Here is a 26,608-nt window from a genome sequence, read left to right as displayed (position 1 = left end):
TAATTTGAAGAAAACATTGCATTTGGGCAGCATTGCTCTTGTCAATAATTCCAATGTCAGTCACAGTCAAACCTGCAGTACTCATGAATTGCTCTTGCTACATCATGATGTTCCTGTTGAGTTTCTTGATTGTACACAGGATCTTCTGCTGCATCTGTTACTGTTGGCACATCTCCTTCTTGACTACTGTCCTCATGTTCAGGTATTGGCATTGAAATATCACCTGTTGCGGTTGCAGAGTTTTCATTATCTTTAGCATTGTTTGTTGGGTAAGGTATGTTTTCCAGTGGTTTGAGAAATGAAGTTATTGGCTTTGAGCTCTTAGCTGCTGCTTCACCCAGTTGTTTTTGCCATCTCTTGCTTGCACCACTTTCAAATCTCCTCTTCATAGTGATCTATCTGGTCAAGCCTATCCACACTTGAAATATTCTGCTATAAATAAGTAGCTTATCTACACTTAAAATCTTCTACCATTAACGTGCACAAATACTGAATGGTACACAAATGCTGAAAAGACTTAAAACGAAGGAATACTAATTAAGAAGACAAAACGAAACAGTCAGACAAGTTATTATCCTTAGCACTGAATCAAAATTCAAGCATGCAGGGTATAATATAACAGGCTGAGCTGAAGACAAAGGGATGACATACATATATAGTAAACACAGACACGGATACATAGACAGAGGGATAATATCCAAAAATTTCAAATGTGTGTCCTCACAAAACTCACTGTACAAGATTGTCCTCACAAATTTTCACCTTGAATCTGGGCCTATAGACTTTGAAAGCCTATGATGATGGGCAAGATACCAAGCTAGGGCTCAGCCAACCAACCAGTCATCTCTTTTAGCTACCATATGAAGATAATAATGACGAATTCTCACACATAAATAATTCCTTAGTAAACTAGATGTAAAACTATAAAGACACTAAAATGTAATAATTCTCTACTTTTCAACACGCACTTGATCCAGCATCAGCCACCAGTAGTGGTTTGTTCATATAATCAGCTGATCTGAGAGGACATGTTCATCATAGTCTAATCTTGTGCCATCAGAACTGGTATTTTTATTAATATTTATGAACATTGTTAACTCTTTAATATGACAAAATCTATATCAGTTAACAAAAAAACTGTCTTTTACCAAACCACATCTCTTTTTTGCTTAAATTTGCAGCTCTAAGCTGAGAGTGTGTGTCACATTTTGGTCTGATAGGGATATGCATAAAAACAACTTGCAAAACTTACCAAATGCCAAAAAATTAATAAGTGTCTAAATCTGAGGCCCCCTTTGAGCTTGAGGCCCAGGCCAGATGACCCTCCTGGCCCCACCTCTGATTGGCTCTGAATTTTTGAATGTGGTTTTGTGACTACTCACTCACTGTAGTTATTTAGCTCATTTAATCTTTCCATATACGCCAGTCCCTTCAGACTCCATCTGTGTATAATAAACAGTAAGACATGTATCTACATCAAGAGTCCTAGATCACTGCAATATCAGAGGTAACAATCAATCAACATTCTTACTCTATAGCTAATTTCTATGCAGCAATTTCATTGCTTGTAATGAGTCAATGATATGAGTCTATCATTCTCTTACCCTTATCTACAAAAATGGATCATATCATGCTATCAGTGTTTCAGTGGAAGTTCCCATTGAAGGAAATGATCTCCATTAAATAATCTTTGAAGAAAATTGACAGTTCTTCTTAAACACTGATGGCAGGATGTAGTCCTTTAACAATTCCTTTAGTGCTACATGAATAATTTGTAGAAATAATTATATTAAAACATTTTTGCCTCTTTTCTATTTGCAGGTGTCTGCAAGCAGCTTATGATTTCTCAAATTAATTCATTTTTGTAAATTTATTCTGTGAATACTTTATATGAGTCATTTGTATACTGTGGATAATGCATGGGAAGTTCATTGCAAGCATTTTTATTCAAGTTCTGAGCTGTCTGTGTTTAGTAATTCGGTTTGGATAGACAGGTCACATGGCATGTTTCTGTTATGTTGAGCATAACTCGCAGAATTCTAAATGGGGTGTGATCACAAGAACAGTCAAAATAAGTTCATTTAAATATTTGAATGAATATTCACAAGATTGTTATGCAAATCTAGCAAATTACTAGAATATGGAGCAGAATGGAACTTAGGAAAAATCAGCAGAAAAAAAGTACTACTTCTGGCATCTGCCAGTCTTGTGTTACCATTCCCATGACAGTAATCACTAACATATACAATGAGACAACTTACTTAATATGTTTTTATTTCAAAAGTAATTCTTGGCAGCTCTGATTTCAAATTTGCAGATTGAACAGGCAGTACTAAGACCACATTTGATAATTAATACAAGAGAATCTTTCCCACCCTCACCTCATTGATTTCAGGGTAACTGATAGACTGCAAGTAAAGATCTTCAAACTGGATCCAGTTAGCTCCATTAGCTGACTTGAGTACACCATAACTCTAGCATGACAGTTTTGTTGACAGCTTTATGATATGGAGAGGAGAGGGTGTAATACCCTGCCCCCAAACACCTAAATCTGCCTAATCAATAATCCTCAGGCCTATTTTTCTCATTTTTCTTTACAATCTCCATTTTATAATGGCAATATCACATTCCTAGCTTCACATTTATAGAATACTGCGTTTTTCAGGTGATTATAAACTCACTCTGCCTTTGTCCTTGTGTTTTAAAACCCACCTAAATTATGTAGGGCAGTTTAGATATGACTGAATAAATGCCAGGGGTTGCCAAATTTACTGACTTTCTGAGCCACATACGACAATCTTCAGAAGTTCAAGAGCTGGGGTGTGTCTGTCAGGGCTCGGGGCTTCAGCCTCATGGGACGCACCAGTAGGTGCACCACAAAATCCCCCTCCCCTCTGAGAAGAAGTCAGAGGCAATGCATGAGGGGGTGTGCCATATGCTCCCCCCAGATTTTTGCTAGGGTTTGCTGGCCCCACTTGGTCACATGATACTGCAGGGCTCCTTCCCTGCACAGCAGCTACTGGAGCCAGCAAGCTGGAGGCTGTGGCCCTGTGGAGAGTCAGAAGGAAACAGCTGGGAGCTGCAGGGAGAACTGCTGCTTTTGCTGCTGCCTCTCCATGAGGAGCTAAAGCAGTGGCCCCTCTCTGCAGCTCCCAGCTGTTTGCCACTGCCTCTCCACATGGAGCTAACATCTGGGAGCTTCTAGGAGGGGTCACTGAAGGCAAAAGGAGTGCATTGACTCAAGCTGTTGGCGGACAAATCTTTAAATTGTGCCCCCCTCTCTCAGCAGGCAGCATCTGTCTCTGGCAGAACCCCTAGCCCTACCACCCTGCCGCAGGGCAGAAGCCCTGAGCTCTCCCCCTCCCAGTTTGGTAGGTGGAGAATGGCAGGGCTCTGCAAGCTGTACTTTAACTGTAAAAGAGCTGCATGCCGTTTACAAGCTGGGATTTGTCCACTTATTTTCAATTGAATTTCTTAAGAATAGAGCTCAAGCTATATTTTTCATTTGGTATGTGCATCTTGTTAAACGTAGGTCTTTGTGGGGGTTTAAATATTTGGTTTTCAAACTAACATTATAATCTACCTGTTTCAAACCTACCTATCTCATAGTTCTTTTAACATCTTTTCAAGAACTTATTGGCCAAACAATGTGTATTAAAATTGCACAATTAATAAGATGACTGCAGAAAAATATTTTCCATTAATAAAATCTTGACCGTTTCAATATTTAGACGCATGTGGAAAGTCTTACAATACTATAAGGTGTAATTACTCCTTAAGACTCATCCATTGTACTATGGGAATATCCACATCAATCTTCTGAGAATCAAAAACCAACTCTTCTCTCTATAGCTTCATGAGGACTGAAGACTTCTTCATATGTAGTATGGAATGCATCTTTAAGAGAATATGCCAGTTGTTCTCACACTGTGGTATATGTAACTCCAGTTATATGACATGTGGTTATTGGAATAAGAAAGTATTGTAACTACACTGATTAAAATTACAGTGTTAGTACACCAACACAGATGCTGTACTCAAGGTCTTAAAATTTATGAACCACTGAAATTAGCTTTATAGGAACCATTTCTCCATATAGTTGTGCAAATTCCAAAAGGTGCCTCTATACTCTGTTCAGAAGCAGGAGGGACTTCACTTATAGTCCTCAGGACTTGTCTACAAAGTGAGACAAACACACTAACTGGCCCACATAGACCTGCTGATGTGCACTAAAAGTTCCTTACTGTGCGTTAACATAGTACTGTTTGAAATAACATGCACTAGAGAACTTTTAAAGTGCGTCAACAGGGTCTACATGGGCCACTTAGTATGCAATACTTTAGTGTGCAGTAGAATTTACACCCCACTGAAGTACACTACTGCACTGTGCAGAAAAGTCCTCAGTTCCCTTCATTGTGAGATGTCTGAGGCGTGGCCTACATTTAAAAAATCACACCCCTAACAGACAAAACTATGCTAAATGGTAATGATTGGAGATGTACCAATCTCCTAGAACTGGAAGGGACCTTGAAAAGTCACTGAGTCCAGCCTCCTGCCTTCACTAGCAGGACCAGGTACTGATTTTGCCCCAGATCCCTAAGTGGCCCCTCAAGGATTGAACTCACAACCCTGGGATTAGCAGGCCAATGCTCACACCACTGAGCTATCCCTCCCCTATGCTGGCAGAAGCCCCATAACTATATCAGCAACAGTACTTTTTTTTTTTTTTTGCCAGTAGTGCTTATTTTTTAAAGGAACTAGTATAAGTCTTACCAGCAAAATAATTCTGTTGCCAGTATAGTATACATCTCCCCTAGTAAGGTTTAATAATATAGCTATATTGGCAAACACTTTCTAGTGTAGACGAGGCCCAAGTTCAATGCGAGCAACTCGCACAATTGGGGTCTCAACACATAATCTTTTATAAATGAATAGGAGCCACACTATATCTTTATTTTCTTTTCTTCCACTGTGAAACTGTTCATATTACATCCACAGTCTATTAGTCAAACTCTAGACATTTTCCAGAAAGAAAGGTACATATCCAAAAATAAAACATATAATTTTTCCTTAGGTTATGCCTTTCAGCATATTTTGTCTCCATCTCTTTCATGACAAAGTTTAACACAATGAAAGCTAAAGTCCATCCCAATCCTTTTAGTGTTTTCCAGTAATTTAAATTCTGGTGCAGGAATTTTGTTTTTATTTCGCATTTTGCTCTGCAAGCTCAAAAATCATTTTGCTTTGAAAAGAGAATTGCAGGTATCTATTAGAGCAAATCGGATTTGTCTAGAGCTTAAATTATTTGGTTTTTACTGCAGGACACAAAGTACTCAAATGCACTTCCTTTTTCACACACGTCAGAATTCTTATTTTATTGCTGTTCCTCAGAAGCAATATCATCTCAGTCTCACTGATGTCTATTTTATTGAACTATGTCAGTTTATTGTAATTGCTACCCTCACTCTCCAATTACAGGTGAAGAATGCTCAATATCAGTTAGGCTACTGTACTCAGGGTTCTTGGGGGACCAACAATCCAAATGTCTGTTGAGTGATAAATACAACTAAACATAGATCCTCTAAATTAGCAAGGGGGAATGATACTAGAGAGATGGGAGCCCTATTAGTAGGTAGATAGATAGATAGATAGATAGATAGCTAATCAACAATATGGAGGAATTAACTGAACATGTGCTGTAATTGGGAAATTCGGTGAAGGTGATGACAGGCTATTTAAATTCAACTTATTAAGGAATGGGTTCACTGAACAAAAATACATTAAACTTCAGGAAAGATCCTTTTGGGGAATTAAGAAACCTAGACAGCCTGGTGCATTGTGAGGAAACACTGAAATCCATGAATGTGCAAGAAGACTGGGGAATTCTGAAAGTCAGCAAGAGATACCTGGCACAAAAGAACACAGGTCCTCTGTGGGGGGTGGGGGGAAGAATATACGGGAAAAGGAAACAGGGATCCACCAGGGATTGCTCAAAGTTATTGTAAAGGAAATAAGTCATGAGAGAACACCAAACAAGCACTCTAAGTCAGTGGAGCCTTGTAGAAAAAAGATAACTCCAGCAAAAGAACAAACAGAGTAATTCTAGGCAATGGGATAAAGGGGAATATGATTTCCCCCCAACACAGTATATTGTAGGACCAAGCAAAAGCATGTAATGTATCATTAATCAATAATGCAATAGCCAATATCCCCGTGTGTCAGACATTCAACCTCTCTTCATCCAAAACCCTCAGGACTCCCACAAGGGAAGCAGCTATAGTGCTCCTGTCTTGGCTGCTACACACTGGGCATGCACAGAGATCCATGATAGCAACAGATAGGGTGCAGGTGACCTATGGGATACAGGCAAGGGCTGAGAGGACGGCAGCACACCTGTCCTGTTTAAAGCTGGGAGAATTTCTCAGAATATTATTTTGCTAAAAATAACCAAACCACCAATAAGACAGTATTCAAATACTAAATAAGGCAAATTTCCTGTGGTAACAACAACTTCCGGTTTCTATTGTTCTTTTTTTCTCCTCCTCTTATTTATTCTTCTTTCTAATCATCCTAAATCTTTTCTTCATTTTTTCACCATCTATGTTTTCTTTGAAACTAAATTTTCTGTCATTGTCCATCCTTCTTAAATATTTCATTTTATTTTCTCCTCTAAAGCCCCTCTCCTTTGTCCCTCTAATTCCACCTGCAATTTTTTTCATTTTCCCCCATACCTCTTCATTTTCTCCCCCAGTTTGGTCTCTTCTGTCCCCTCACCTGATGCTCTTGCAATGGGGTCAAGATACTGTGGGTTCCTCTGAATGCAGGTGATGAGAGAAGGTAAACAGTTGACAGAGTGAACTTGCGAGTGTCGCTCTCCTAATGATGGTGGGATACAGCTTTGATAGGCGCAGTACCAGTAACAGGACGTGCTAGTGAGTGTACACCTAATATAGTACATTGCACACAATTCTGCTTATCTTATTACTAAAAACAGGGTAACAAACAGGATAAGAAATCTGGAAAAATAAACAAAAATGACTAATGGGCTAGACAAATTGATTTTTTGGAACTAGCTTAAAGATCAAAGTGTGTAAAACTTGACTCCATGACAGCAGGAGAGCGTATGCAGCTGTCATCTATAAATATCTGAAAGACAAAACAACCAGGAGGAAGAAGTATTGTTTAGAGTAGTCCCAGGAGATAAGTAGGAGTGGGTTGAAACTGAGCAAAGAAAATTTTGGGCCAAACAACAGAAAGCATTTCTTAACAGTCAGCCTGTAGAATTGTTTCCCAAGGGAAATGGCGGAAGAAATCCCACTACATGGGTCACTTGAGATTAGACTGAAACAAAGCACCTACTGTGATAATTTGGGGAATCTCTTTGTAAAGCAGAAGGCTCATACCTTCAGTGGGATTCTGAGGACTGTGCAAGAGCTGCTGGGGAGGCATGGGGAAGTTTCAAGGCCTAGGCAATTGGGCCACAGGGTTCCCACTGCCAAGACGGGAGTCACACACAAAGTCTACACGTGGAGTGTGTGTCTAGAGGCTCAAAGCCAGAGATAGGGCCTAAACTCTTCCCTGCCCCAACAAGCTAAAGGCATGGGGATTCAGCATTTGGATCCCCTCATAACTGTCTCATGAGTGTCCAACAGGGAACGCGCAATCAAATCTTGTGACACCTGCATATGTTGTAGGCAACATTCCTTCCTTGGCAGCCAGATAGTCTAAATGACCTAATGTTAACCATTTCTGATTTTTACTATTCCGTTTCAATTGAATTCCTGCTGTATTAAGGAAGCAGAGAAAAATAATCAGATTCTGTGAATAATTCAGTCATCCCCTCAAGTGCCTGATAAATGAAAAATACTTTTGCTTATAATAAATATTCATAAATGAGATAGGTAAAAATAATGAACAAACTGAACTATTCTCAGGTTTCTGTCTTTATTTACTAAGTTACTCTGAAGTATCAACCAGAAATACAAATTTCCCTTTCCACAACATAAATCTGTGTTTGATATGGTAATCGTATATTTAAACAGGATTGAATGGATTTACATGAGGGATGATTAGAAGCACGGTATTCAATTCCAAATGTCTGTTTTAAGTTTTCTAAGTAACTTACACAGCTGCTCCTTTTAGCAATGTGGAATAAGCAGAATTAGCAACAGAAAGATGGAAAGTATTAGAGAAAAGTTAAATCTTAAGAGAGTCCTCCAAAATTTGCCCAACTGAGTCCTCATTGGCAGATTTCAGAAACCCCAGAGCCACACTTAGTTTGCTTTTAATTCTGGTTGCCCTCATCTTTAATACAGACCTAGAACCTATTGAGAGCACAAGTCTTATACTGAGGTGTTCCACCTTGATTTAAGCAGCCTGCAGCAATGGGACACAATGAACAACTCTGTGAGTTACAGTTTATCGATTTGTGTTGTATGAAGTTTATTCTGCCCGTGCTTGTCTTTTATAATTGTTTTACTGATTGATAATAAAAGAATATATCTTCCATTAGACTCATTAATTCTTTTTAAATCAATGAGGCATTTTTTGATTGCAATATTGTTAGGGTGACCAGACAGCAAATGTGAAAAACTGGGACAGGAGGTGGGGGGTAATAGGATCCTATATATGAAAAAGACCCAAAAATCAGGACTGTCCCTATAAAATCAGGACATCTGGTCACCCTAAATATTGTATTCTAAACAAATTCTGACAAAATCCCACAGATAACAGTGTTTTCTACATTTCTCACAGACAAATACACAGGAAGTCTGTATTCCTCATGGCTATTCTTGACTGATTCAGTAAAACACACTCCTGTGGTTAAATTCCTAAAATGGGAAGGATGGCCTTATGGCTAAAACACAGGATTGGAGCCAGGTGATCTGAGAAGAGTTTCACTTCAGAGTCTATGCCAGGCTGAGCCAGAGCAGACTCTGGTGCTGGATGTCTATCAGCAAAATGTCTGCCTGGCAGGTTACTTGGTGACCCATAATAAGTCATCACACATCCTGGAGTCGATAGCACTGGCCAACAGTAGGGACAGGCCTGCCAGGTGAAACACTAAATCAGTGCATCCTGGTGCAGCTTCTGCTTGTTGTGCTCCTATTGAGTTCCTGACGGATTTCAGAGTTTTGTGCCACTAAAATAACACCAAGCAGAGAACAAGAGTGAAAATATTCCTTGCTGTTCCTATGGGAGACTCCCCCTATGTTTGTAGCCACCCTCACTGATTGCACTTTCCTCTGTCAGAGGGGGTGCAGCTGCCTCTGGGGTATAGTCCCAGTTCTGATACAGCCTCTTGTGGAACCTTGGGTGGTCTTTAGCCCCATGATCACATACTAGTTTTCCTGATGGACCCCTGCCTCCGTCAGTGCACAGGGATGAAAGCAGTCAGTGAAACAAAGTGCTGCTCAGTATGGACTTTTACCTCATGTTGTGTGTACTCATGCTACAAACACTGCATACTATCCACCTCCTGCACTAAACACAGCAGGGGTCCTGTGGCTCTGCTGTATTTACCACCCAAGTGCTTCAAGAATGGCACAAAACTGCTCTCAAGAGACTAGAGAATCTAGCCCTGTGCTTCTTTTCTTTCTTTAACTACCTGAAAAGTAACTGGAACGTCACAACTCAAAGTAATACAGAGCTCATTTAGAATCAGGTGAAGGAAAGTAATTCTTTTGTAAATTACAGGTCAATTGCAACCAGAAGGCTATAAAAATACACTACTTTAGTTACCCAATCTTTTTTATAACTAAAGATAATATTGACAAACTGGTAGGAGACTGAAGTGCTGAAAATAGTGGAAGTTACAACCAGTAATTAAAAAACGTATTTACGTATGTATGCTAAATACATACTGGATTTAATTAACAACATCACATGAGAACAATGCTGCATTGAGAAAAAAAAATGGCTCTTGGAAAATTTACTGTTTATGTAATGTGGATTCCTCACTGAATCTCTCTTATCTAATCAGAGTGCCATACTTCAAAAACAGTGTCTCTTGAGCTCTTACTAGCTGTCACACTAGCAAGACTCTATATAAAAAACAGGCACTTTGCAAGCCCTGTGCTGTTAAGGTAAATACTCCAAACACACATTCTATATACAAAATATGAGGCTCCGAAGAAACAGTCAGAAAAATGAATGATTCCCCTAAGACATTATCCTTTAATCTTTTCATGCTGCAAGTCATTTCCCCCCTCCCACATCATTCACTGACAAAACCACTCATGCCAAAGAGTTGAAAACACTCTAAGAATAAAATAAATTATTAGCATCTGATCCAACATAAATGTATGCAGAGTTTCACACAGCATAAATGCCAGGCGATTATGGATGCTGGCTCCACTGCAGACCAATCTATTCAAGATAAACATCAGTGGATAGCATGACACCAACCCAACCCCTTTCCTCCCTTACAGAACCCTTCTTGCATACTTCTGTGGGCATTGTGCAGGAGAAGGATAGGAGAGGGGTACAGGTCCAGTAAATTGTATCATCCCATGATACAAAGTTCCTTTTCCTACAAATTTCCTGTAATTGTAAATGGGGAATCATCATCAAGCAGGTGTGTTTCCCATGGGGTCAGGCAAGGATCAGTTCTTGGCTCTATACCATTTAACGTTATTATCAATGGTGTGGAAGAAAACATGGAATCATCACTGAAAAAGCTGGCAGATGACATAAAAATTGGGGGAGTGGTAAATAATAAGGGGGATAGTTAAGTGATTCAGAGCAATCTGGATTGTTTGGTAAACTGGGTGCAAGCAAACAATATGAGTTTTAAGACAACTGAATATAAATATATACATCTAGGAGCAAAGAATGTAGGCCATACTTACAGGATAGGGGACTCTTTCCTGGGAAGCAGTGGCTCTGAAAAAGATTTGGATAATCTGCTGAACATGAGCTCGCAGGGTGACACTGTGGCCAAGAGAATGAATGTGATCCTGGGATGCATTAACAGGGGAATCTCAAGTAGAAGTAGAGAGGTTCTCTCTATATTTGGCACTAGTGCAACCAGTGCTGGAATACTGTGTCTAGTGCTGGTGCCCACAATTCAAGAAGCATGTTGATAAATTGGAGAGGGTTCAGAGAAGAGCCATTAGAACGATTAAAGAATTAGAAAACATGCCGTATAGTGATAGGCTCAAGGAACTCAATCTATATATCATAACAGAAAGAAGATTAAGGGGTGACCTGATTAAAATCTGTAAATATCTATACGAGGAACAAATATTTAATAATTGGCTCTTCAATCTGGCAGAGAAAAGTATAACATGGTCCACTGTCTGGAAGCTAAAGCCAGACAAATTGAGACTGGATATAAGGCATACATTTTTAATGGTGAGTAATTAACCATTGGAACTATTTACTAAGGGTCATGCAGGATTCTCCATCACTGATTATTTTAAAATCAAGATTGGATTTTTTCAAAAAGATCTGCTCTAGGAATTATTTGAGAAAGTTCCATGGCCTATGTCATACAGGAGGTCAGACTATATGATCACAATGATTCCTTCTTGGAATCTTGAACTCTATGAATCTGTTTGTCTTCCCATTAACACCACGATGCCTAGAACCTAGGAGTGTAGAACCCCAGGACAGTGAAAGGCACAAGCACTGGCTGTTTTATATGTAGTATGATAGTATCATCCTTGTACTTGTCCTCATCCCTACCCAACCTCTTGTGTTCTCTTCTCCTCTGGTTTCTTATTTTAATTTCTATTGTAAGTTCTTCAGGGTGGAAACTCTGTCATTATCGGTTTCTATATACATCTATGGTTCCATGCATGCAATCATAATAAAATTAAATTAAAACATTACTTAAAGTCTGGGAGGTCATTCTCCTCCTGGTGGATATTCTAGGGGGACTTACTCTACAGACTGTTGAAGTGGGGTTAGGGGAGTTTACTCTGGTAACTCTTTTGTCCTGATGGGTCTTTCTTTTCGCTCTTTAGCTGAGCTACATCATGGAGCCAACAATCATGGAGTCGTCTTCATGCCATCTGTCCTATTTAATATGCTTCATGGCTGATTCGGTTAGAGTTTGAATTTGAATTTCTGTCTATCAAAGGATCTTTCATCACTCTCCTTCCCACGGGGACAGGCAGAGTTATTCCAAAATTACAAGGTTCTTCCAACACTCTAGGAGGGAGGTTTAATTTCTTTTTCTTTCCAAAAGTTGTTGCTATTAACTGGACTGGTACCCAAAGTATGATACCATGGGAAAGGTGGCAGTGAAATGTGTGCCAGGGATTACTGATATAATTACTTCATATGAAAATCTCCAGAGAAAGGGTTAAACATAGAGAACTTTGCTCAAAGGACCCTCAGTTATGGACTTGTTTTTTATTATCTGGATGGAGACTCATAGAGGAGCCAGCTCAGCTGAATGTTAGCTATAGCTGAACCCATCTGAGGAGTGCTTTTGTTTTGCGCACTCCACTCTCTAGGCTAGTATGGAGGGTACCATAGACTTTCAAGCACTCTGTTCCCTGAAGCACACCAAGGGCCTGATCCTGATCCCTGAAGCACATCAAGGGCCCATCTGAAGCCAATACAAAGTGCCCACTGATTTCAATAATGCAGACTATAGCCCCAGAAGGACACTCCTTCTGTCCTCCTAGGCCAGACGTGGGGAAACTACAGCCTGCAGGCCACATCCGGCCTGCGGGACCATCCTGCCCAGCCCCTGAGCTCCTGGCCGGGGAGCCTAGTCCCTGGCCCATCCCCCGCTGTCACCCCTCCCCTGCAGTCATGCCACCGTGCAGGCTGCACTCTGGCCCGCCGCTCCCGCTGGGCAGCATGGGGAGCACAGCTGGCTCTGGCCAGGTGTCGCAGCTGCAAGCTCCTGCTGCTGATAAGGGGGCGGGGAGCGGGGAGGATTGGTAAGGAAGCGAGGGGTCCTGGGAGGCAGTCAGGGAGGAGGGGGCAGTTGGATCGGCTGGAGGCTTTGGAGGGGGTGGTCAGGGGATGGGGAACAGGGAGGGTTGGGAGTGGGAGTCCTGGGCTGTCAGGGGGCGGGGATGTGGATAGAGGTCATGAGGGCAGTCAGAGGACAGAGAGCAGGGGGGTTGGATAAGGGAGTGGGATCCCAGGGGCAGTTAGGGGCAGGGGATCCCGCGAAGGGGGGGCAGGGGATGAGGTGCAGAGGGCAGTTGGATAGGGGGTGGGAGTCCCGGGGGGGGTGTCAGGGGGCAGGGATGTGGATAGGGGTTGGAGCAGTCAGGGGACATGGAAAAGGGGGGGTTGGATGGGGGTGGGGGGAAGGGGGCGGTCAGGGGACAAAGAGCAGGGGGTGTTGGATGGCTCAGGGGTTCTGAGGGGGGCAGTCGGGGGTGGGAAGTGGGAGGGGGCGGATAGGGGGTGGAGGGCCTGGTTTTGTCCTTCATGTTCTTGTGCTTGTGTTGGAGCCCCCTTGCACAGCACTGGGTTGTGTCCAGGAATACCATTTCCGCATTTTTTCTGTTGCCTGGTTGTAAATCTTTGCATTGCCGTGCATTGTACTCCTGTTAAGATGAGACTGAATGTGCTTTTCTCCCCAGAGGGCAAGGAAGTTCAGAACCACTTGGCAGGACCACGCAGAAGTACAGCACACAAATGTTATGATGGACTCTAGGTACGTGAACAGAGGAGCACACCTGGTTGAGTGCCAGCATTTAGGCAGGGAGGTGACATCCAGTCAAGATGATCCCAGAGCAGTAGAGGTCACACAGGGAAACAGACACACTAGTCCAGGTGTGAAGCGGTAGTAGTGGAGGACTGCCTGAAGTGGCATAGCTAATTTGAAATAGGTATGCATCCATACAGTCTTTAAACTGCTATAACTCATTCTGGAATAGAGTCCCATCACTTCCAAAGTGGACTAATTAAATTTAGTGGGATAAACCACCAGATAAACTGAAAAAAGAACATGCATGTGTGGATGCAGGAAAGTTTATGTCTCTCCAAAAAACTAAAGTTATAACAAAAAACCTTATGCTGGTTTTACACTAGTGCAATTCCATTAACTTGAAATTGAGTTACTCCTGGATTAATTCAGTATAAACAGGAGAAGAAATAGGCCCCAGGTGTTGTTTTGGCCACTGGGGGGCGGAGAGGGGCGGGGAGAGGCTCTCATCTATTTCCAGCTAAAGCAGAAGAAATACAATCAGAACTGCAAGGACATGATACAATGACTCAGATGCTCCCCTTTGCTAAGGCCACTTTACATCATATGGTCAGAGCAAAACAGCCCTAAGGATGGCATAGTCCAGTGCAAGAGGATCATGCCAGTCTAGTAGCATCCTCTAGTGACAAAGTCTCCTATACATCATGACACCCACCCAGAGCTGGTGTAGGGTATGTAGTGTGTTAGATCCGTGCATCCCCAGTGATTCCTGACTGCCATAGAGCTGTTGAAAGCTGGCAAAATTTAGTGTCCTCCGGGCTGCTGTAAGTTACACTGAGGGACACATAGCAGGCTGAGGATCAGGGGAATGCAATGGTGAAAAAGAACTAGCCTAGTAACTCCCCCCACCCCCGACTTCATTTGTGCACTGGTTAGCTGAAACCAAGGTTCAAGGACAAAGTCTATAACCAGTCAAAAAGCATCCATTAATTTATATGAAGATCTGTAGCCTGGAAACGGTGATGTATGCTAAACTGTATGGTAGATTATACTTTATTTTTTTAACACGAAGTTGTTTAAATATTTCTGTGAATTACAGAGTATTACTATATGCAAAACATAATTATTTTGACTATATAGGGATCTGTTTGACACAAAGGGGGAAATTCTGCAGCTCCACTTCAGCCAGCTCATAATTTTGCCTAAAGGATATGAAGAATCTCTAATAAAAAAATGACCTGTCTCTAGGGCAAAATTTGAACTCAAAGGCTTTGTGTTTTAGACTACACAGTTTTTGGCTGCAGTTCAAGGTAATCTAACTGAGGTTACATTTGCTATAAGAAAGGCATTGTCCCTTGAATACAACAGAAAAATATTGAGTATAACAAATGAACAATGTAGTAATAAATTCAAGGGGATACACAGGTGCAAAGGAAGTCTGTTTGATCAGCCCTACTAAGATCTTTAATTTTATATAAACCAGCCCAAGTTTATCAAACATTTTGTTTCTAAAATAAAAAAAAGTGAGCCAATGAAGAACTTTGCTACTGTACCTTTTAGATACAACTTTCTCCACAACTAGGGCATCTATTATTATGTTTTGTGATCTGGGATGCTAAAGCAGGTATGTGGAAAAAACCACAAATATAAAATTGTGTTGTCAGAGCAATATCCTATGTTCCCTATTTTGGGCTCAATTCTACACAGAGTAAGGGAATGAGTGCTTCTGTATTCTAATTTGGCTTAAATAACTACCATAATTTTGAATTAAAGGGGCAGCATTCACAGGATAGTTGAAGTTAGGTCAGCATTCACATCTGAAATACTTAGTATTAAAGGTTTATAATCTAGTTGTATAATAATAAATTCTGGTTGTAATTTGTCACTCAGGATTTAAGTTTGGGAGCAATTAGAATATAATTTCACACAGAAATTAGAAATAGATAACACTTAATAGATGCTTTCAGTTAATTCATCTGCCAGTGCAGCAAAGTTCTGTACAATAACTTATTAATGCATTGACCAGTTGTTTAAACTTGAGAGTGAACAAATTTTGACCCTTTCCCTTGCAACGTTTTCCATAGTTTAATACAACTCACTGACAGAAAATATATCCTAATATTAAACCTAATCTTTCCCCTTTGCTAATTTCTTACCAGTTCTCCTAGTTATATACTTCGGTGACCCTAAATATTTTTTCTCCATCCTAGGGGTTTGCACACTTTAATTGTATTATACTTCTCAAGCATTGCTTAAACAAGCTAAATCAATCCCCCACTGACTGATAATTTTTGTTGCCATTCTCTGAACGACTTCGGTTTGTCAGTATCTTTCCGGTAATGGCTGCCCAGAATTTTGGCAATGGGTCAGACCTGGAGCTGAGCTAAGAAGTGCTCTGCACAACTCGAGAGAGGGCATAACTAGCGGCTTTAAGCCACTTTTGGACTCCTGCGGATATTGGGACCTTCTGTGTGTTGATCTAGTCACTGGCATAAATTAAAGCATCCTGAAGGCTGTTATAATTTACACTGGCTGCCAGCAATTGAAGGGGCTGTTGAGGCAGCTGGGTATACACGGTGCAGCATAGGAAGCCCTGCTGCTGCAGTTCTATACTACTCAAGGACCCTTCACACTGCAGAATCCAGCTGGGCATAGTCAGGGAAAGGGATGAAGGCCAGAGAGTTCTACATCTGGCTGATATTCTCTGGGGCAATTATCAGTTGCTACAATATAAAGCAGCCCTGAAACTGCTACAAAAGGTGCCTTGGGACTGGCCTTGGTGTATGTGTGTGTGTCATATAAAGGCCAGTCTCCTCAAAAGGAAGATCTTCAAGAGCGTGTCAGTGCGTTAAGCCCTGCTTCACGTGGAGCTGTGCCTGAATTTCCCTGGTGTCATTCATTCTATTCTGGATGACAAAAATAACTTTTATTTCTATTACGAACCTACATGGACACTGAGTTATACTCTCCCCACTCTGTATCAATAATCAGCTTCTCACTTCCTTCTCACTGCCACTTGGCCCACATGCTTTGACTCCAGTGGACCCTTTCACACACAGGTTTCTTCCCAAAGAAGTGCTGCCCTTTTTTGTATACAAATCCATTGCCCGATCCTGGGTAGCACTCGTGACACTACCTACTACGAAAGGTACTATTTCAACACCAAACTAATTGCCGTCAGCTCTTTGTCTTGAGCTATGCTGCATGAAGATAAATTCATTGTTAAGATGCACAGAGACAGAACGCCAATTATTAAAGTCATCAATATTTATCTAGCAAGTAAAATTCAGATCAGACAGGATGGGGACATCTGTCACACCATCTTTACATTTCAGAAGTTTAAAACTATTCTGCAGAAGTTACTTGTGAAAGTCACATTGAGTAGCACAACTAAAGAAAAGCCTTGTTTTCTCTTTTCTTTTGGAGGATAAGGAAGTGGGGTGGGGGTGGGGGGCAGGACACAGGAATTGTGTTTATTAAACTGTAATTCCTCACCTACTCCTTGCCCTAGTAAACATCAGTGCATTGAACCAAAAAACAAAACAAGGGCACAGATTGATGCCTTTCAGTTCATTAAGTAAGAAGCAGAAGAGAGTCCCTTATAATCTCCAGTACATCCATTGAGATGGACCTGGCGTTACACTGTGGAGCATTTCAACATTTCCATTTCTGAAGGTTCTACCTCTTGCTTTTTTAAAAAACAATCCCTAGCCGTTCATGTTTAAAGTTCTGCAATATTTAAAGAAAAGGGCCTGATTCTGCTCTCGCTTCCACTTGTGTAAATCAATAGCAATGCCGTTGAAGTCAATAGAACTACACTGGTGAGCTAACTAAACAAAACTAGTGAGAGAACTCGATCAGGCCGTAACTCTGGCTACATTTAAGACCTGCTCCTTCTTCCTTTTACTAGTTATCCATGCTTATAAACTGCTGGGTCTGAAAAGTGTCCATCGCAATTTTGCTTTGGGGACCTCACTCCCTGCTGCAGTCTGTCTCATTTCATTTCCTCCCTGCTTTTACAAACACTTCACTTATAAAAAGATGGTTTTAGATTGATCATTATTATCCGTGTATTAATAGCTATATCCATACCCTTTCAATCCATTTACTCCCCTTTTAAAACTGGGCCCTTTCACTTGCTTCTGTGTGTTTGGTTTAAGAGGGTGGCATTTTATTACACTGTATGTTTCATTTCTTTTGTACAGCATTCCAAGTGCTTTGGCAGGAGGCAGCACTATAGAACTACAGTCACTGGGCCAAATGTTGCATTTCTAACTCCACTATTTAAAAATTGAATAAGAGGCTTAGGTGCTTGCTAATTATTAATATAATAATGATAATCATTACAATACAATCATAAATAAACTAATACTTATATGGAATTATCCATCATTCGGATTTAAAAATCATGCTAATATTAAAGCTGGATGGATGGTGAAAAGGCTGAAGATGTAGCACTGAATAATGCCTCTGCAGAAGATGAATCACAAGTGAGAACTGGAAAGGGTAGAGGCAGCATGATCACCCCATCCTCCCACTTCCCACATCCCCTAGGGCTGTATAATAACAATGTTGCTTCCATAGTATTTACAAATGCAAAGATGCCAGCCACCACCTTACGTAATCATTTGTAAAACAATTGAAAATTATAGTGTCCTCAAATAGAGGGAAATCATGGCAAACCAGGATTTCATCAAGGGATATGGGCACAAAGAACATCTTGAAGGAAATACACAGTCATCATTTAAAGTATATTCCTTAATTCAAGAGTTCTGGGTCAAAAGGGAAATTCTAATGTCTATTCTACTGCCATACGTTACCCAAATAGCAGAATAGTAGGGGTGAAATCCTGACTTCATTTAAATCAATTAGAGTTTTGCTGCTGACTTCAATGAGGCCAGGATTTTAATCGACGTGTAGCAGTGTTGGGAATGGCTAAGCAACTTCAGCTAGTTTCTGAATATTTCACTATGTAGGAGAGTTTTGCACAATTTAAAGAACCCACCAAATGATAAAGAGTGGATTTCTGTGGCACAGATAAACTGATTATTCCTCACAGAATTAAATCTGAGACTTTTCCTGTGCATAACGGCAGCTAAAGGGTTAATAAGAAAACTGCCTGTCTGCTCAGCTGGAGAAGTCTGCTGTCCAGAAGGAGAGTCTGGGGAAAGCCTAGAGAGGAGGCGAGGTGGAAAGCAGCTCAGGGAACAGTAAGGGACTGTGAGGAACCGGTTCTATCTGCTTCACACAGGAGCCTGGAACCGTCCATCCTTGCCAGGGTCATTGCACTCCTGAATCTTTACTACCTCAAAAGGGCAGAAACTAATAAGGGCCTGGCCAGAGGACTGGGGTGATAAGAAGAAATCGGTAGACACAGAACTAAATGATTGATAGCAGGAAGGGGAGAAGCTGTCAGACTTGGTGTAGCACTCCATAGAGCTACAAGAGGGTGCCAGCCGGTAAAGGCAGCCTTGGAATGCTGTGTTATTTTAATATACTTGATTTAACAACGTTTTTGTCATGTTTTTCACATCCTTTTATAGCTCTGAACAAGATTTTCTATGCTTGTATTTACAGTGCTGCTCCACACCATCAACATCTATTATCTGTGTACCCATTTCTTCCATATATAAGATATTTGTAATGGGTATTTATACCTGTGCATATTCTTTGCAAGCCATATTTAGAGCAAATATCCCTATCTTGACAATATTTGTTGTTTCTAATACTGCTCTCACATATGCTATTTTTTAAAAATGCCATTCTGTCCATCATATACACTGTTCTTCAAATCCTTCAATATTCTTAATATTTTATAATTAAGTTTTACAAGCAACAACAGTCTAAATGCAATGTGTTAAAATGCATTTGGGTTTTAGAAAAAAAGTTATTACATTTCTATTTATGCACATTAATATTTTTCTGAACATACATTTCATTAGGATTTTCATTCCATGGACTTAGTATATGGACTACAAAGTTTTATTGACATATGGAGGCAGAAAGGTCTATCAAGTCAGTTATCCACAAATTAAGTCTCTGAACAGGTCTTGACAGCTCAGAGATGAAAGCCAAGCCTTTCCATTTAAAGTGAGTGGGGAGAGAATAAACACAGATGTTATCTTGTTTACCAATCTGCAATGCTTAACCCTCTGCTTTGTAATTTATTTTAATTTATTTATTTTATTAATTTATTAATTGTAATTTATTTATTTTACGAAGTCTGTGATTATCTATGAATCCATGGCTGCCATTTTTCAACATGCCATGGCCTGGAACTTCACTCAAAAAGTGGAGCCAGAACTCAGATCTTGCTCAAAAAGCGCAGTAGCCTGCCACCTGAACTGGAAGGCTTCCTTCAGTGTTACAGCAATATGGGGCCTATGACACACAGTTGAATAGTCCCAATTCTATACAGTATAAGACAGTGATACATACACATACACACTAGTCATCCATTATAGTACTACTATTTTAGCTCACTATGTTACCTGAGTATAAACTATATTTTCCCCGATATATGTAATGTTTAGCATCTCATACTGTACTAGCCAAATACTGAAGTCCTTTACTCAATAAAGTCAATAGGAGTTTTGTCTAAGAAAAACAAATTAAGGCCTTCTGGATTTGGCCCATTACTGCCAATAAAAGTATGTATATAAAAACTATTATATACTAACTATAAAAAGACCATAACATACATTTGCTGATATATTGCAGGAAAAGAAAGAAGCAATCCACTTATGTATACACAGATAACACTCTGCTGGATTTCATGGAAGCATTAGTACACACTTGGGCCCACTAATTCTCTTACTAAAAGTCAATGGGAATTTTATCATTGAGTTCAAGAGGAGCAAGAGCAGGCCCTTTCTTTCTTCTGCCACGCATACAGCCCTGGAGACTGAACTCCAGTGTTTTGCCACAACATTTGCAGCAGCAGTTCAAACATTTTCACAGTTTTAAAAGAATCCACAAATATAGAGATGGAAAGGTCTTTTCAGCAGGAGCTCAGGAGAACACAAATAAAAGTGAGCAAAAATAGTCACACCATTTGGCAAAAGTGCAGAAAAACTAAAACTAAACAAAAATCATGTTTTTATCAGATTTGTGAAAAATGGAAAACTGTATAGTTTTAAACACAGAATTATTGTAAAAATATGGAACTCTCTGGCCACTTGCTGTTGTCACAAGAGTGACAGACAGAAGTATCAGGCAAAGCCGCAGTGGTGAACAAGTCAAAAACATCCAATTTTCCTGACACGCCTTGGCGTCTATTTCAAAACCCCCAACAGTCGGCAGAAAATGGCACTTTTAGATTGTAAATTATTTGGGGCAGGGACCTCTCGAGACAGTGCAACATAAGATAATGCTGACATTCCCAACATTGTGCTATGCTGCTTTCCCCATAAGAGGAAATTTGGATGCAACTATCACTAAGAAGCATGTCTAGACATTTGCTTGTATATCACCTAGCTTAATGTATCCTAAAATGGAACCTTCGGTCACTCCTGTGATATAAATAATAATAAATCAGCCACTTCCTGGGGAATCCTGATCCCTGATGATGCCCCTCTTGTAATGACAACAGTTGCCACTGATCTGGCAGCTGTATTCACTGCATCAAGAGCTGCTTGGAGACTTATCCTGGTCATTAGCATTGACTAGTGATGTGAAGTCCTCACAAATCTGATTGGGCAGCTTATCCACAAAGGCAAGCGGCCTTTCATGTACGTGGAAGTCAAACCTGGCCAATATGGCCTGATAATTGGCCATGCAAAAATGCAGACTTGCTGAGGAATAGGATTTCCAGCCAAATAAATCTAGTCTCTTTGGCTCTCTCTTTTTTAGTGTGGACCTGAATTGTTCTGCCTTTTCATTCATCATTGTGACCACAAGGCAGGATGAGGTAGGGTGCACATAAAAGAATTCCACACCCTTGAGAGGCACTTAGTATTTTCTATATGTCTTATGAGAGGTAGACAGTGCTGAAGCAGGTGTCTGCCACAGAATCTGCAAGGGTCCATGATATTCCCATTGATGCGGAGTGTTATCTTTCCTGATGAGGAGGCCTAAAGTATGTTCACTTACCTGTGTGTCTATACCTTTACCTCCTCAATAGGGATGTGGAGGGCCTCGGACGTTATTTTTAATGAATCTTGGAAACCATTATAATAAATTTTGGGGTCATGGGTCAGGGGATGAAGAGGACAGGGTGCTACTATGCTAAAAATAGCTGCATAGATATAGCAGCCTGGGCTGGAGATTGAGCTCTGAAGCTTGGATATCTCTCTCACATGACCAGAGATGCCCACTTTCTAATTTCTCCGGGCATGCTCAACCCTTACTCTGCCTCAGGCCCCGTCCCCACTCCACCTGTTCCCTCAAGGTCCCACCCTGCCCCACCTCTTCCTGAGCATTCTGCCCCCTCCCCTGAACATGCCCCACCCCCACTCTGCCTTTTCCTACCCCCACTCCTCCCTTCCCGGCAGGCAGGTGGTGCTGGGAGAGAGGGGAAGGAGCTGATCAGCGGGGCTGCCAGTGGGTGCTCAGCACACACTATTTTTTGCAGTTGGCGCCCATGTCAGAGGGGCAATGTTTGAATCCAGGAGAACTGGACAGCACCATACCAGTGGTGAACAGAACTCTTAAGAAGTAAAGCAACAGGCAATCAAATAAAAATAATTAATAACTAACTATGAACTATAAACTAAACTGTAAAACAATTAAGTTATCAACTACAGTAGAAAGGCTGGCAGTCTCTTGACTAGTCAGAGCTCCATCTCTAAGCTGTGAGAGGAACTGAATGGGGGCTGGCATACTTTGGCCTTATGTGCCCTTGCTGTGGAACATGAGGACTGAAAAATGCTTGATGCCTTATGGGTACTGCTGGCCAAAAAGACTCCAGTCTCAGGGGTCAAAAGGTGCGTGAACACCATAAGGGGACTGTGCATACGGCAAGCACTCAAAGGAGAATGCAACAATGTCCGTCTGTAAGCCAGGTGTACTTTCCAGCACATTATCTGTCTAGTTTCCATGACACACATCGTAATGGGAGGCCTGTGCAACAGGGATCGGATTTGTACAGAGATAAGTCTTATGGGTTTATTTTGGTTTGTCTTTGGCAAATGCCAAGATTGCCAAAACCAATCAGGGAGCGATGTATCGGACATTGTTCTGCCTTGCTTTGTCTCTTATCCAGCTAGATTCTCAGCAGACTGGTACATTCATGTAGTGCTTCCCAACCAAGAAATTCAGAACATTTCACGCTGCTGGCCACTCAGCTTCTGATATACCTCTACCCCGATATAACGCTGTCCTCGGGCGCCAAAAAAATCTTACCGCGTTATAGGTGAAACCACACTATATTGAACTTGCTTTGATCTGCCGGCGTGCACAGCCCTACCCCCCCCCCCCGGAGCACTGCTTTACCGCGTTATATCCAAATTCGTGTTATATTGGGGTAGAGGTGTAGTTGGTATTAAAAGACACTTCTCTGTATCCCTCAAGGAAAGCAAAAATCTTATGATTTAATTTGAACTAGCAGGTCAACTTCTACAATGTTGCTATAGACTAATGAAATTACATTGTCAAGCAATGACAGACCGGTTCAAAACCTATGTAGCTTTAATTTATGCCACAAAACCTAAATTAACATAAAGAGACCAGCAGAGATGGCTCAACATTAAATGAAGGTCTGATGAATGTAACACTGTGGTATTACCTTACCTTTGTGTTATTGTTTATGCAAGTTTTCCCCTTAATGTCATACAGTGAAAAAGTAAGGAGAGGGAAAGAGATGCATTTTTCCAGTTATTTGTCTTCCTTTAATGGGAACTCTTCTTTGCTATAATTCATGTATTGATCGAGACCTTTATGAAAATTTATTTACTTTTCAATGGGTACTTTGTGCTAATTAGGTGAGAAAAGATTACTTTCCTTCATGCTCTTTATAATAGAGCTAATAATTTTCTTTGGTGTGAACAGCTCTTTATTTATCTTGAGATGTGTTTCCTGATTGGAACAAAGTCAGGATAAAAGTAATCCTTGATATTCTTATCAAATGCTACAAATATGGGGCCATATCCTGCAACGGGATCTGCCCATGCTGGGGTGACCAGACAGAAAATATGAAAAATCAGGACAGCGGGTGGGGGATAATAGGAGCCTATATAAGAAAAAGACCCCAAAATTGGGACTGTCCCTATAAAATCGGAACATCTGGTCACCCTAGCCCACACAGAGCTCCCTGTAGGAGTGGGTTGTATTTTGAATCAGAAATATGGTATGTTTTTAATGTTACAATCACTATTGAAGATAGCTGAAATAAAAATATTGATCGTTTCACTTTTATTTTTAAATACTTCTATTTAAAACAAACATTTATTACTTTTTAGTGCAGATTTTGGTTTCATTACTGTTCCGGTAACTGACCGATTCACAAGAGTTTAGCTTTCAGGATTGTTATGTTTTGGGACACATTTGAAATCAGATGAATCAACCATGCCCCACGGTGAACATTGCTCTGCATTAAGTTGCTGGCTCTTCTCCCCTTGTGCTGTGTTAGAAAATGTCTAGACATTAAATAGACATTTTCTAACACAGCAGTCACTGAAAATCCCTATGTATTTGACAGATACATAAATTAATGAATTCTTTTAAGTAACTTTACAAAGCCCAAGAGACATGATATTACAAAGCTTTCCTGCATTACTTAAAAAGTGCTGTCTCAGCATCCAATAAACACTGATATTTATAGGACCATCAATATTGTTTAAGCAAGGGGAGAAGTGTCCAGCCCTACAACTGTTTTCTCTTTGAAGACTTTGCTTTGTCCTATAAATGTGCTAAATAAGCAATTATTTGTTTGAACTTCATCTATATTGCCTCAGGTACTTGGCATGAGGAACTAATGTTTCTTTTATAAAACCTCAGAGTATTATCCTGTTGGGCTGCATGACAATTTATATGAATACTTAGTGTTAGTTTTGCTCTCAGTGTCTCTCTTAGCTAGTGTGATATATTAAAATTACAATGAATCCATCTGCATTTTAGCTTTTTCATATGAAAATATTTTCACAGTTGCCATCTGGTGCTTCATAAGTTTCAGATAAATGTAACAATGACACATTTGTAATGGGATGTCCTAATGTAATTCTGTTATATTGGAAAAAACAAAGAAAACATAAAACAGATTTAGCAATAAAAATGTACTTACCTTCATATGTTCCACTTTCTAAGAGAGCACCACTTTTCTCCAGTTCCATAAAATCTTCAACAGTGATGAAAATATAGTCCACACCCGGGACCTCCCCCTCCTTATGTGGCCTTGTGGTGCCTAATAATAAGAGAGAAAGCCATCAAAATTATCTTTATCAAGCATATATTAATGGATATTTGATATCTGAAAAGTACTACAAAACCTTCATTAACACTTGCACTGTGCTAGTCCTATTGTATGGTTTGAAAAAATTATAGGGTGGTAAATTAAATGTTTGTACTATATAGTGCATCTTTCTTCCCCATGTTATTTGCAAAACTGTATAACTCTGACTACCTGGATTTTCAATGTAAATATGGACGCTGGTGGAGGTGTGCGAGAGCCGTTTGGGATTCTGGGCCAGATTTTCTTAGGTTCCAGTTTACATACCTCTAGCTAATAAAAAAGTATAATTCTGCTGTGCTTATTATGGTCACCACTGAGATCAGGAATTCATATGTAAAATTAGTCATTTTTTATTTATGACTACCACATTTTCTGCGGCTTTAGAAAAAACCAAACAGTTATTTTAATGTATCAAAGTCTACCTCTGCTCACTGCAATTTTGTTCTTAGAGCATTTCATGTCAGGATTGTAATCTGTGTGATCAACTTTATGGATAAATATTAAAAATACATTTTTACGGTGGAGCCATGGTAGTGACTCCACAACTAACAACTTAAGACACTTTTCCTTTATAAGTCTGATTTTGGTCCCCCTGCAATCTCAACTTTCAAAAAGAATAAGCTTTTTGCTTTAACATTTTGTACGTGTGATCTCTTGTTAGGTGATAATTTTTGAGTTGTTTGAAGTGGATCACACAAGGTGTTTAGAGATCTGAATCTTTTAAAACAACTATCTTTTTTTTTAAAAACAAGATTTCAATGTTGATTTGGTGGAGTGAGGTAAGGGGGAATCCCAATTCTAAAAAACTGGCAGACGGGGTATACATAAGTATGTTGGATGGACAATTTTGAAGTTATTCACTGTGGGAAAAACTGACTCCTGGGAGCTCTGCATGTTCTCCCGAGATACTAGACTTTGTGATAACTGATGAAAACCATTGGAACCCTGCAAGGGAAGAATTTCATCTATGCAGCTCCTGAGCTCCACAGAGGAAAGTTTAATAAGCACTCAGGAGTCAGGTTTGTCAGGAGAGACAATGTTGCACTTTTTATTAACTGCACAAAACACTGATGGCCCAATCATGCAATGCTCATGGACACCTGTGCCTAATAACATTCTGAGTTTGCTCAGGTTCTGAAAAAATCCAGGTTAGACTAGGGATGCTCAGAGATTTAATATAGGGATAACAACAAGGAGTCATGACCCTGTTTTGAATAAGGAATTTTTGGTGCATTGAGGTTGTGCTGTACTTAGTCATAGTATTGGGAAGCACATAATACAACATGTAGGGAGTTTTAGTTCATTAATTGTAAAGAAGACAATTATCAGCCAAAAATACTAGAAAAGATATAGTTAAGGATATAAAGAGATTATTTTAAAAAAACCCAAACCTATATAAAAATGCTATTTTTTACTTAAAAAAACCTATCTAAAACTAGGCAATTCGGTGTCAACTTAGCAAAAAAACCAAAAACCAAAAAACAACATTTGAAAGTCAAGAAAATGTATCAGAATTTCTGGAATTACTCTTCTGAGTTCCAACAACAGGCTTAATTTTCCCTCTTGTCTCTATCCTGATTACAATCTCTGATCACCATTCC

General features: G+C 40.2%; 1 protein-coding gene across 12 annotated transcripts in view; it reads right to left on the bottom strand.

The window, feature by feature from the left end:
- The window catches only part of MAGI2 (membrane associated guanylate kinase, WW and PDZ domain containing 2), a 1,116,388-nt gene that overhangs the window by 443,523 nt on the left and 646,257 nt on the right, over positions 1-26,608 (bottom strand). For all 12 annotated transcript variants that reach the window (XM_050936782.1, XM_050936783.1, XM_050936784.1 and 9 more), the window contains one exon: positions 24,840-24,959. In XM_050936782.1, coding sequence (XP_050792739.1) covers positions 24,840-24,959 — 120 coding nt within the window. The remainder of the gene's footprint in view (positions 1-24,839; positions 24,960-26,608) is intronic.

The sequence above is a fragment of the Gopherus flavomarginatus genome, chromosome 1 (genome assembly GCF_025201925.1).
Source record: "Gopherus flavomarginatus isolate rGopFla2 chromosome 1, rGopFla2.mat.asm, whole genome shotgun sequence".
NCBI lineage: Eukaryota > Metazoa > Chordata > Testudines > Testudinidae > Gopherus > Gopherus flavomarginatus.
This window is presented reverse-complemented; position numbering and strand designations above follow the sequence as displayed.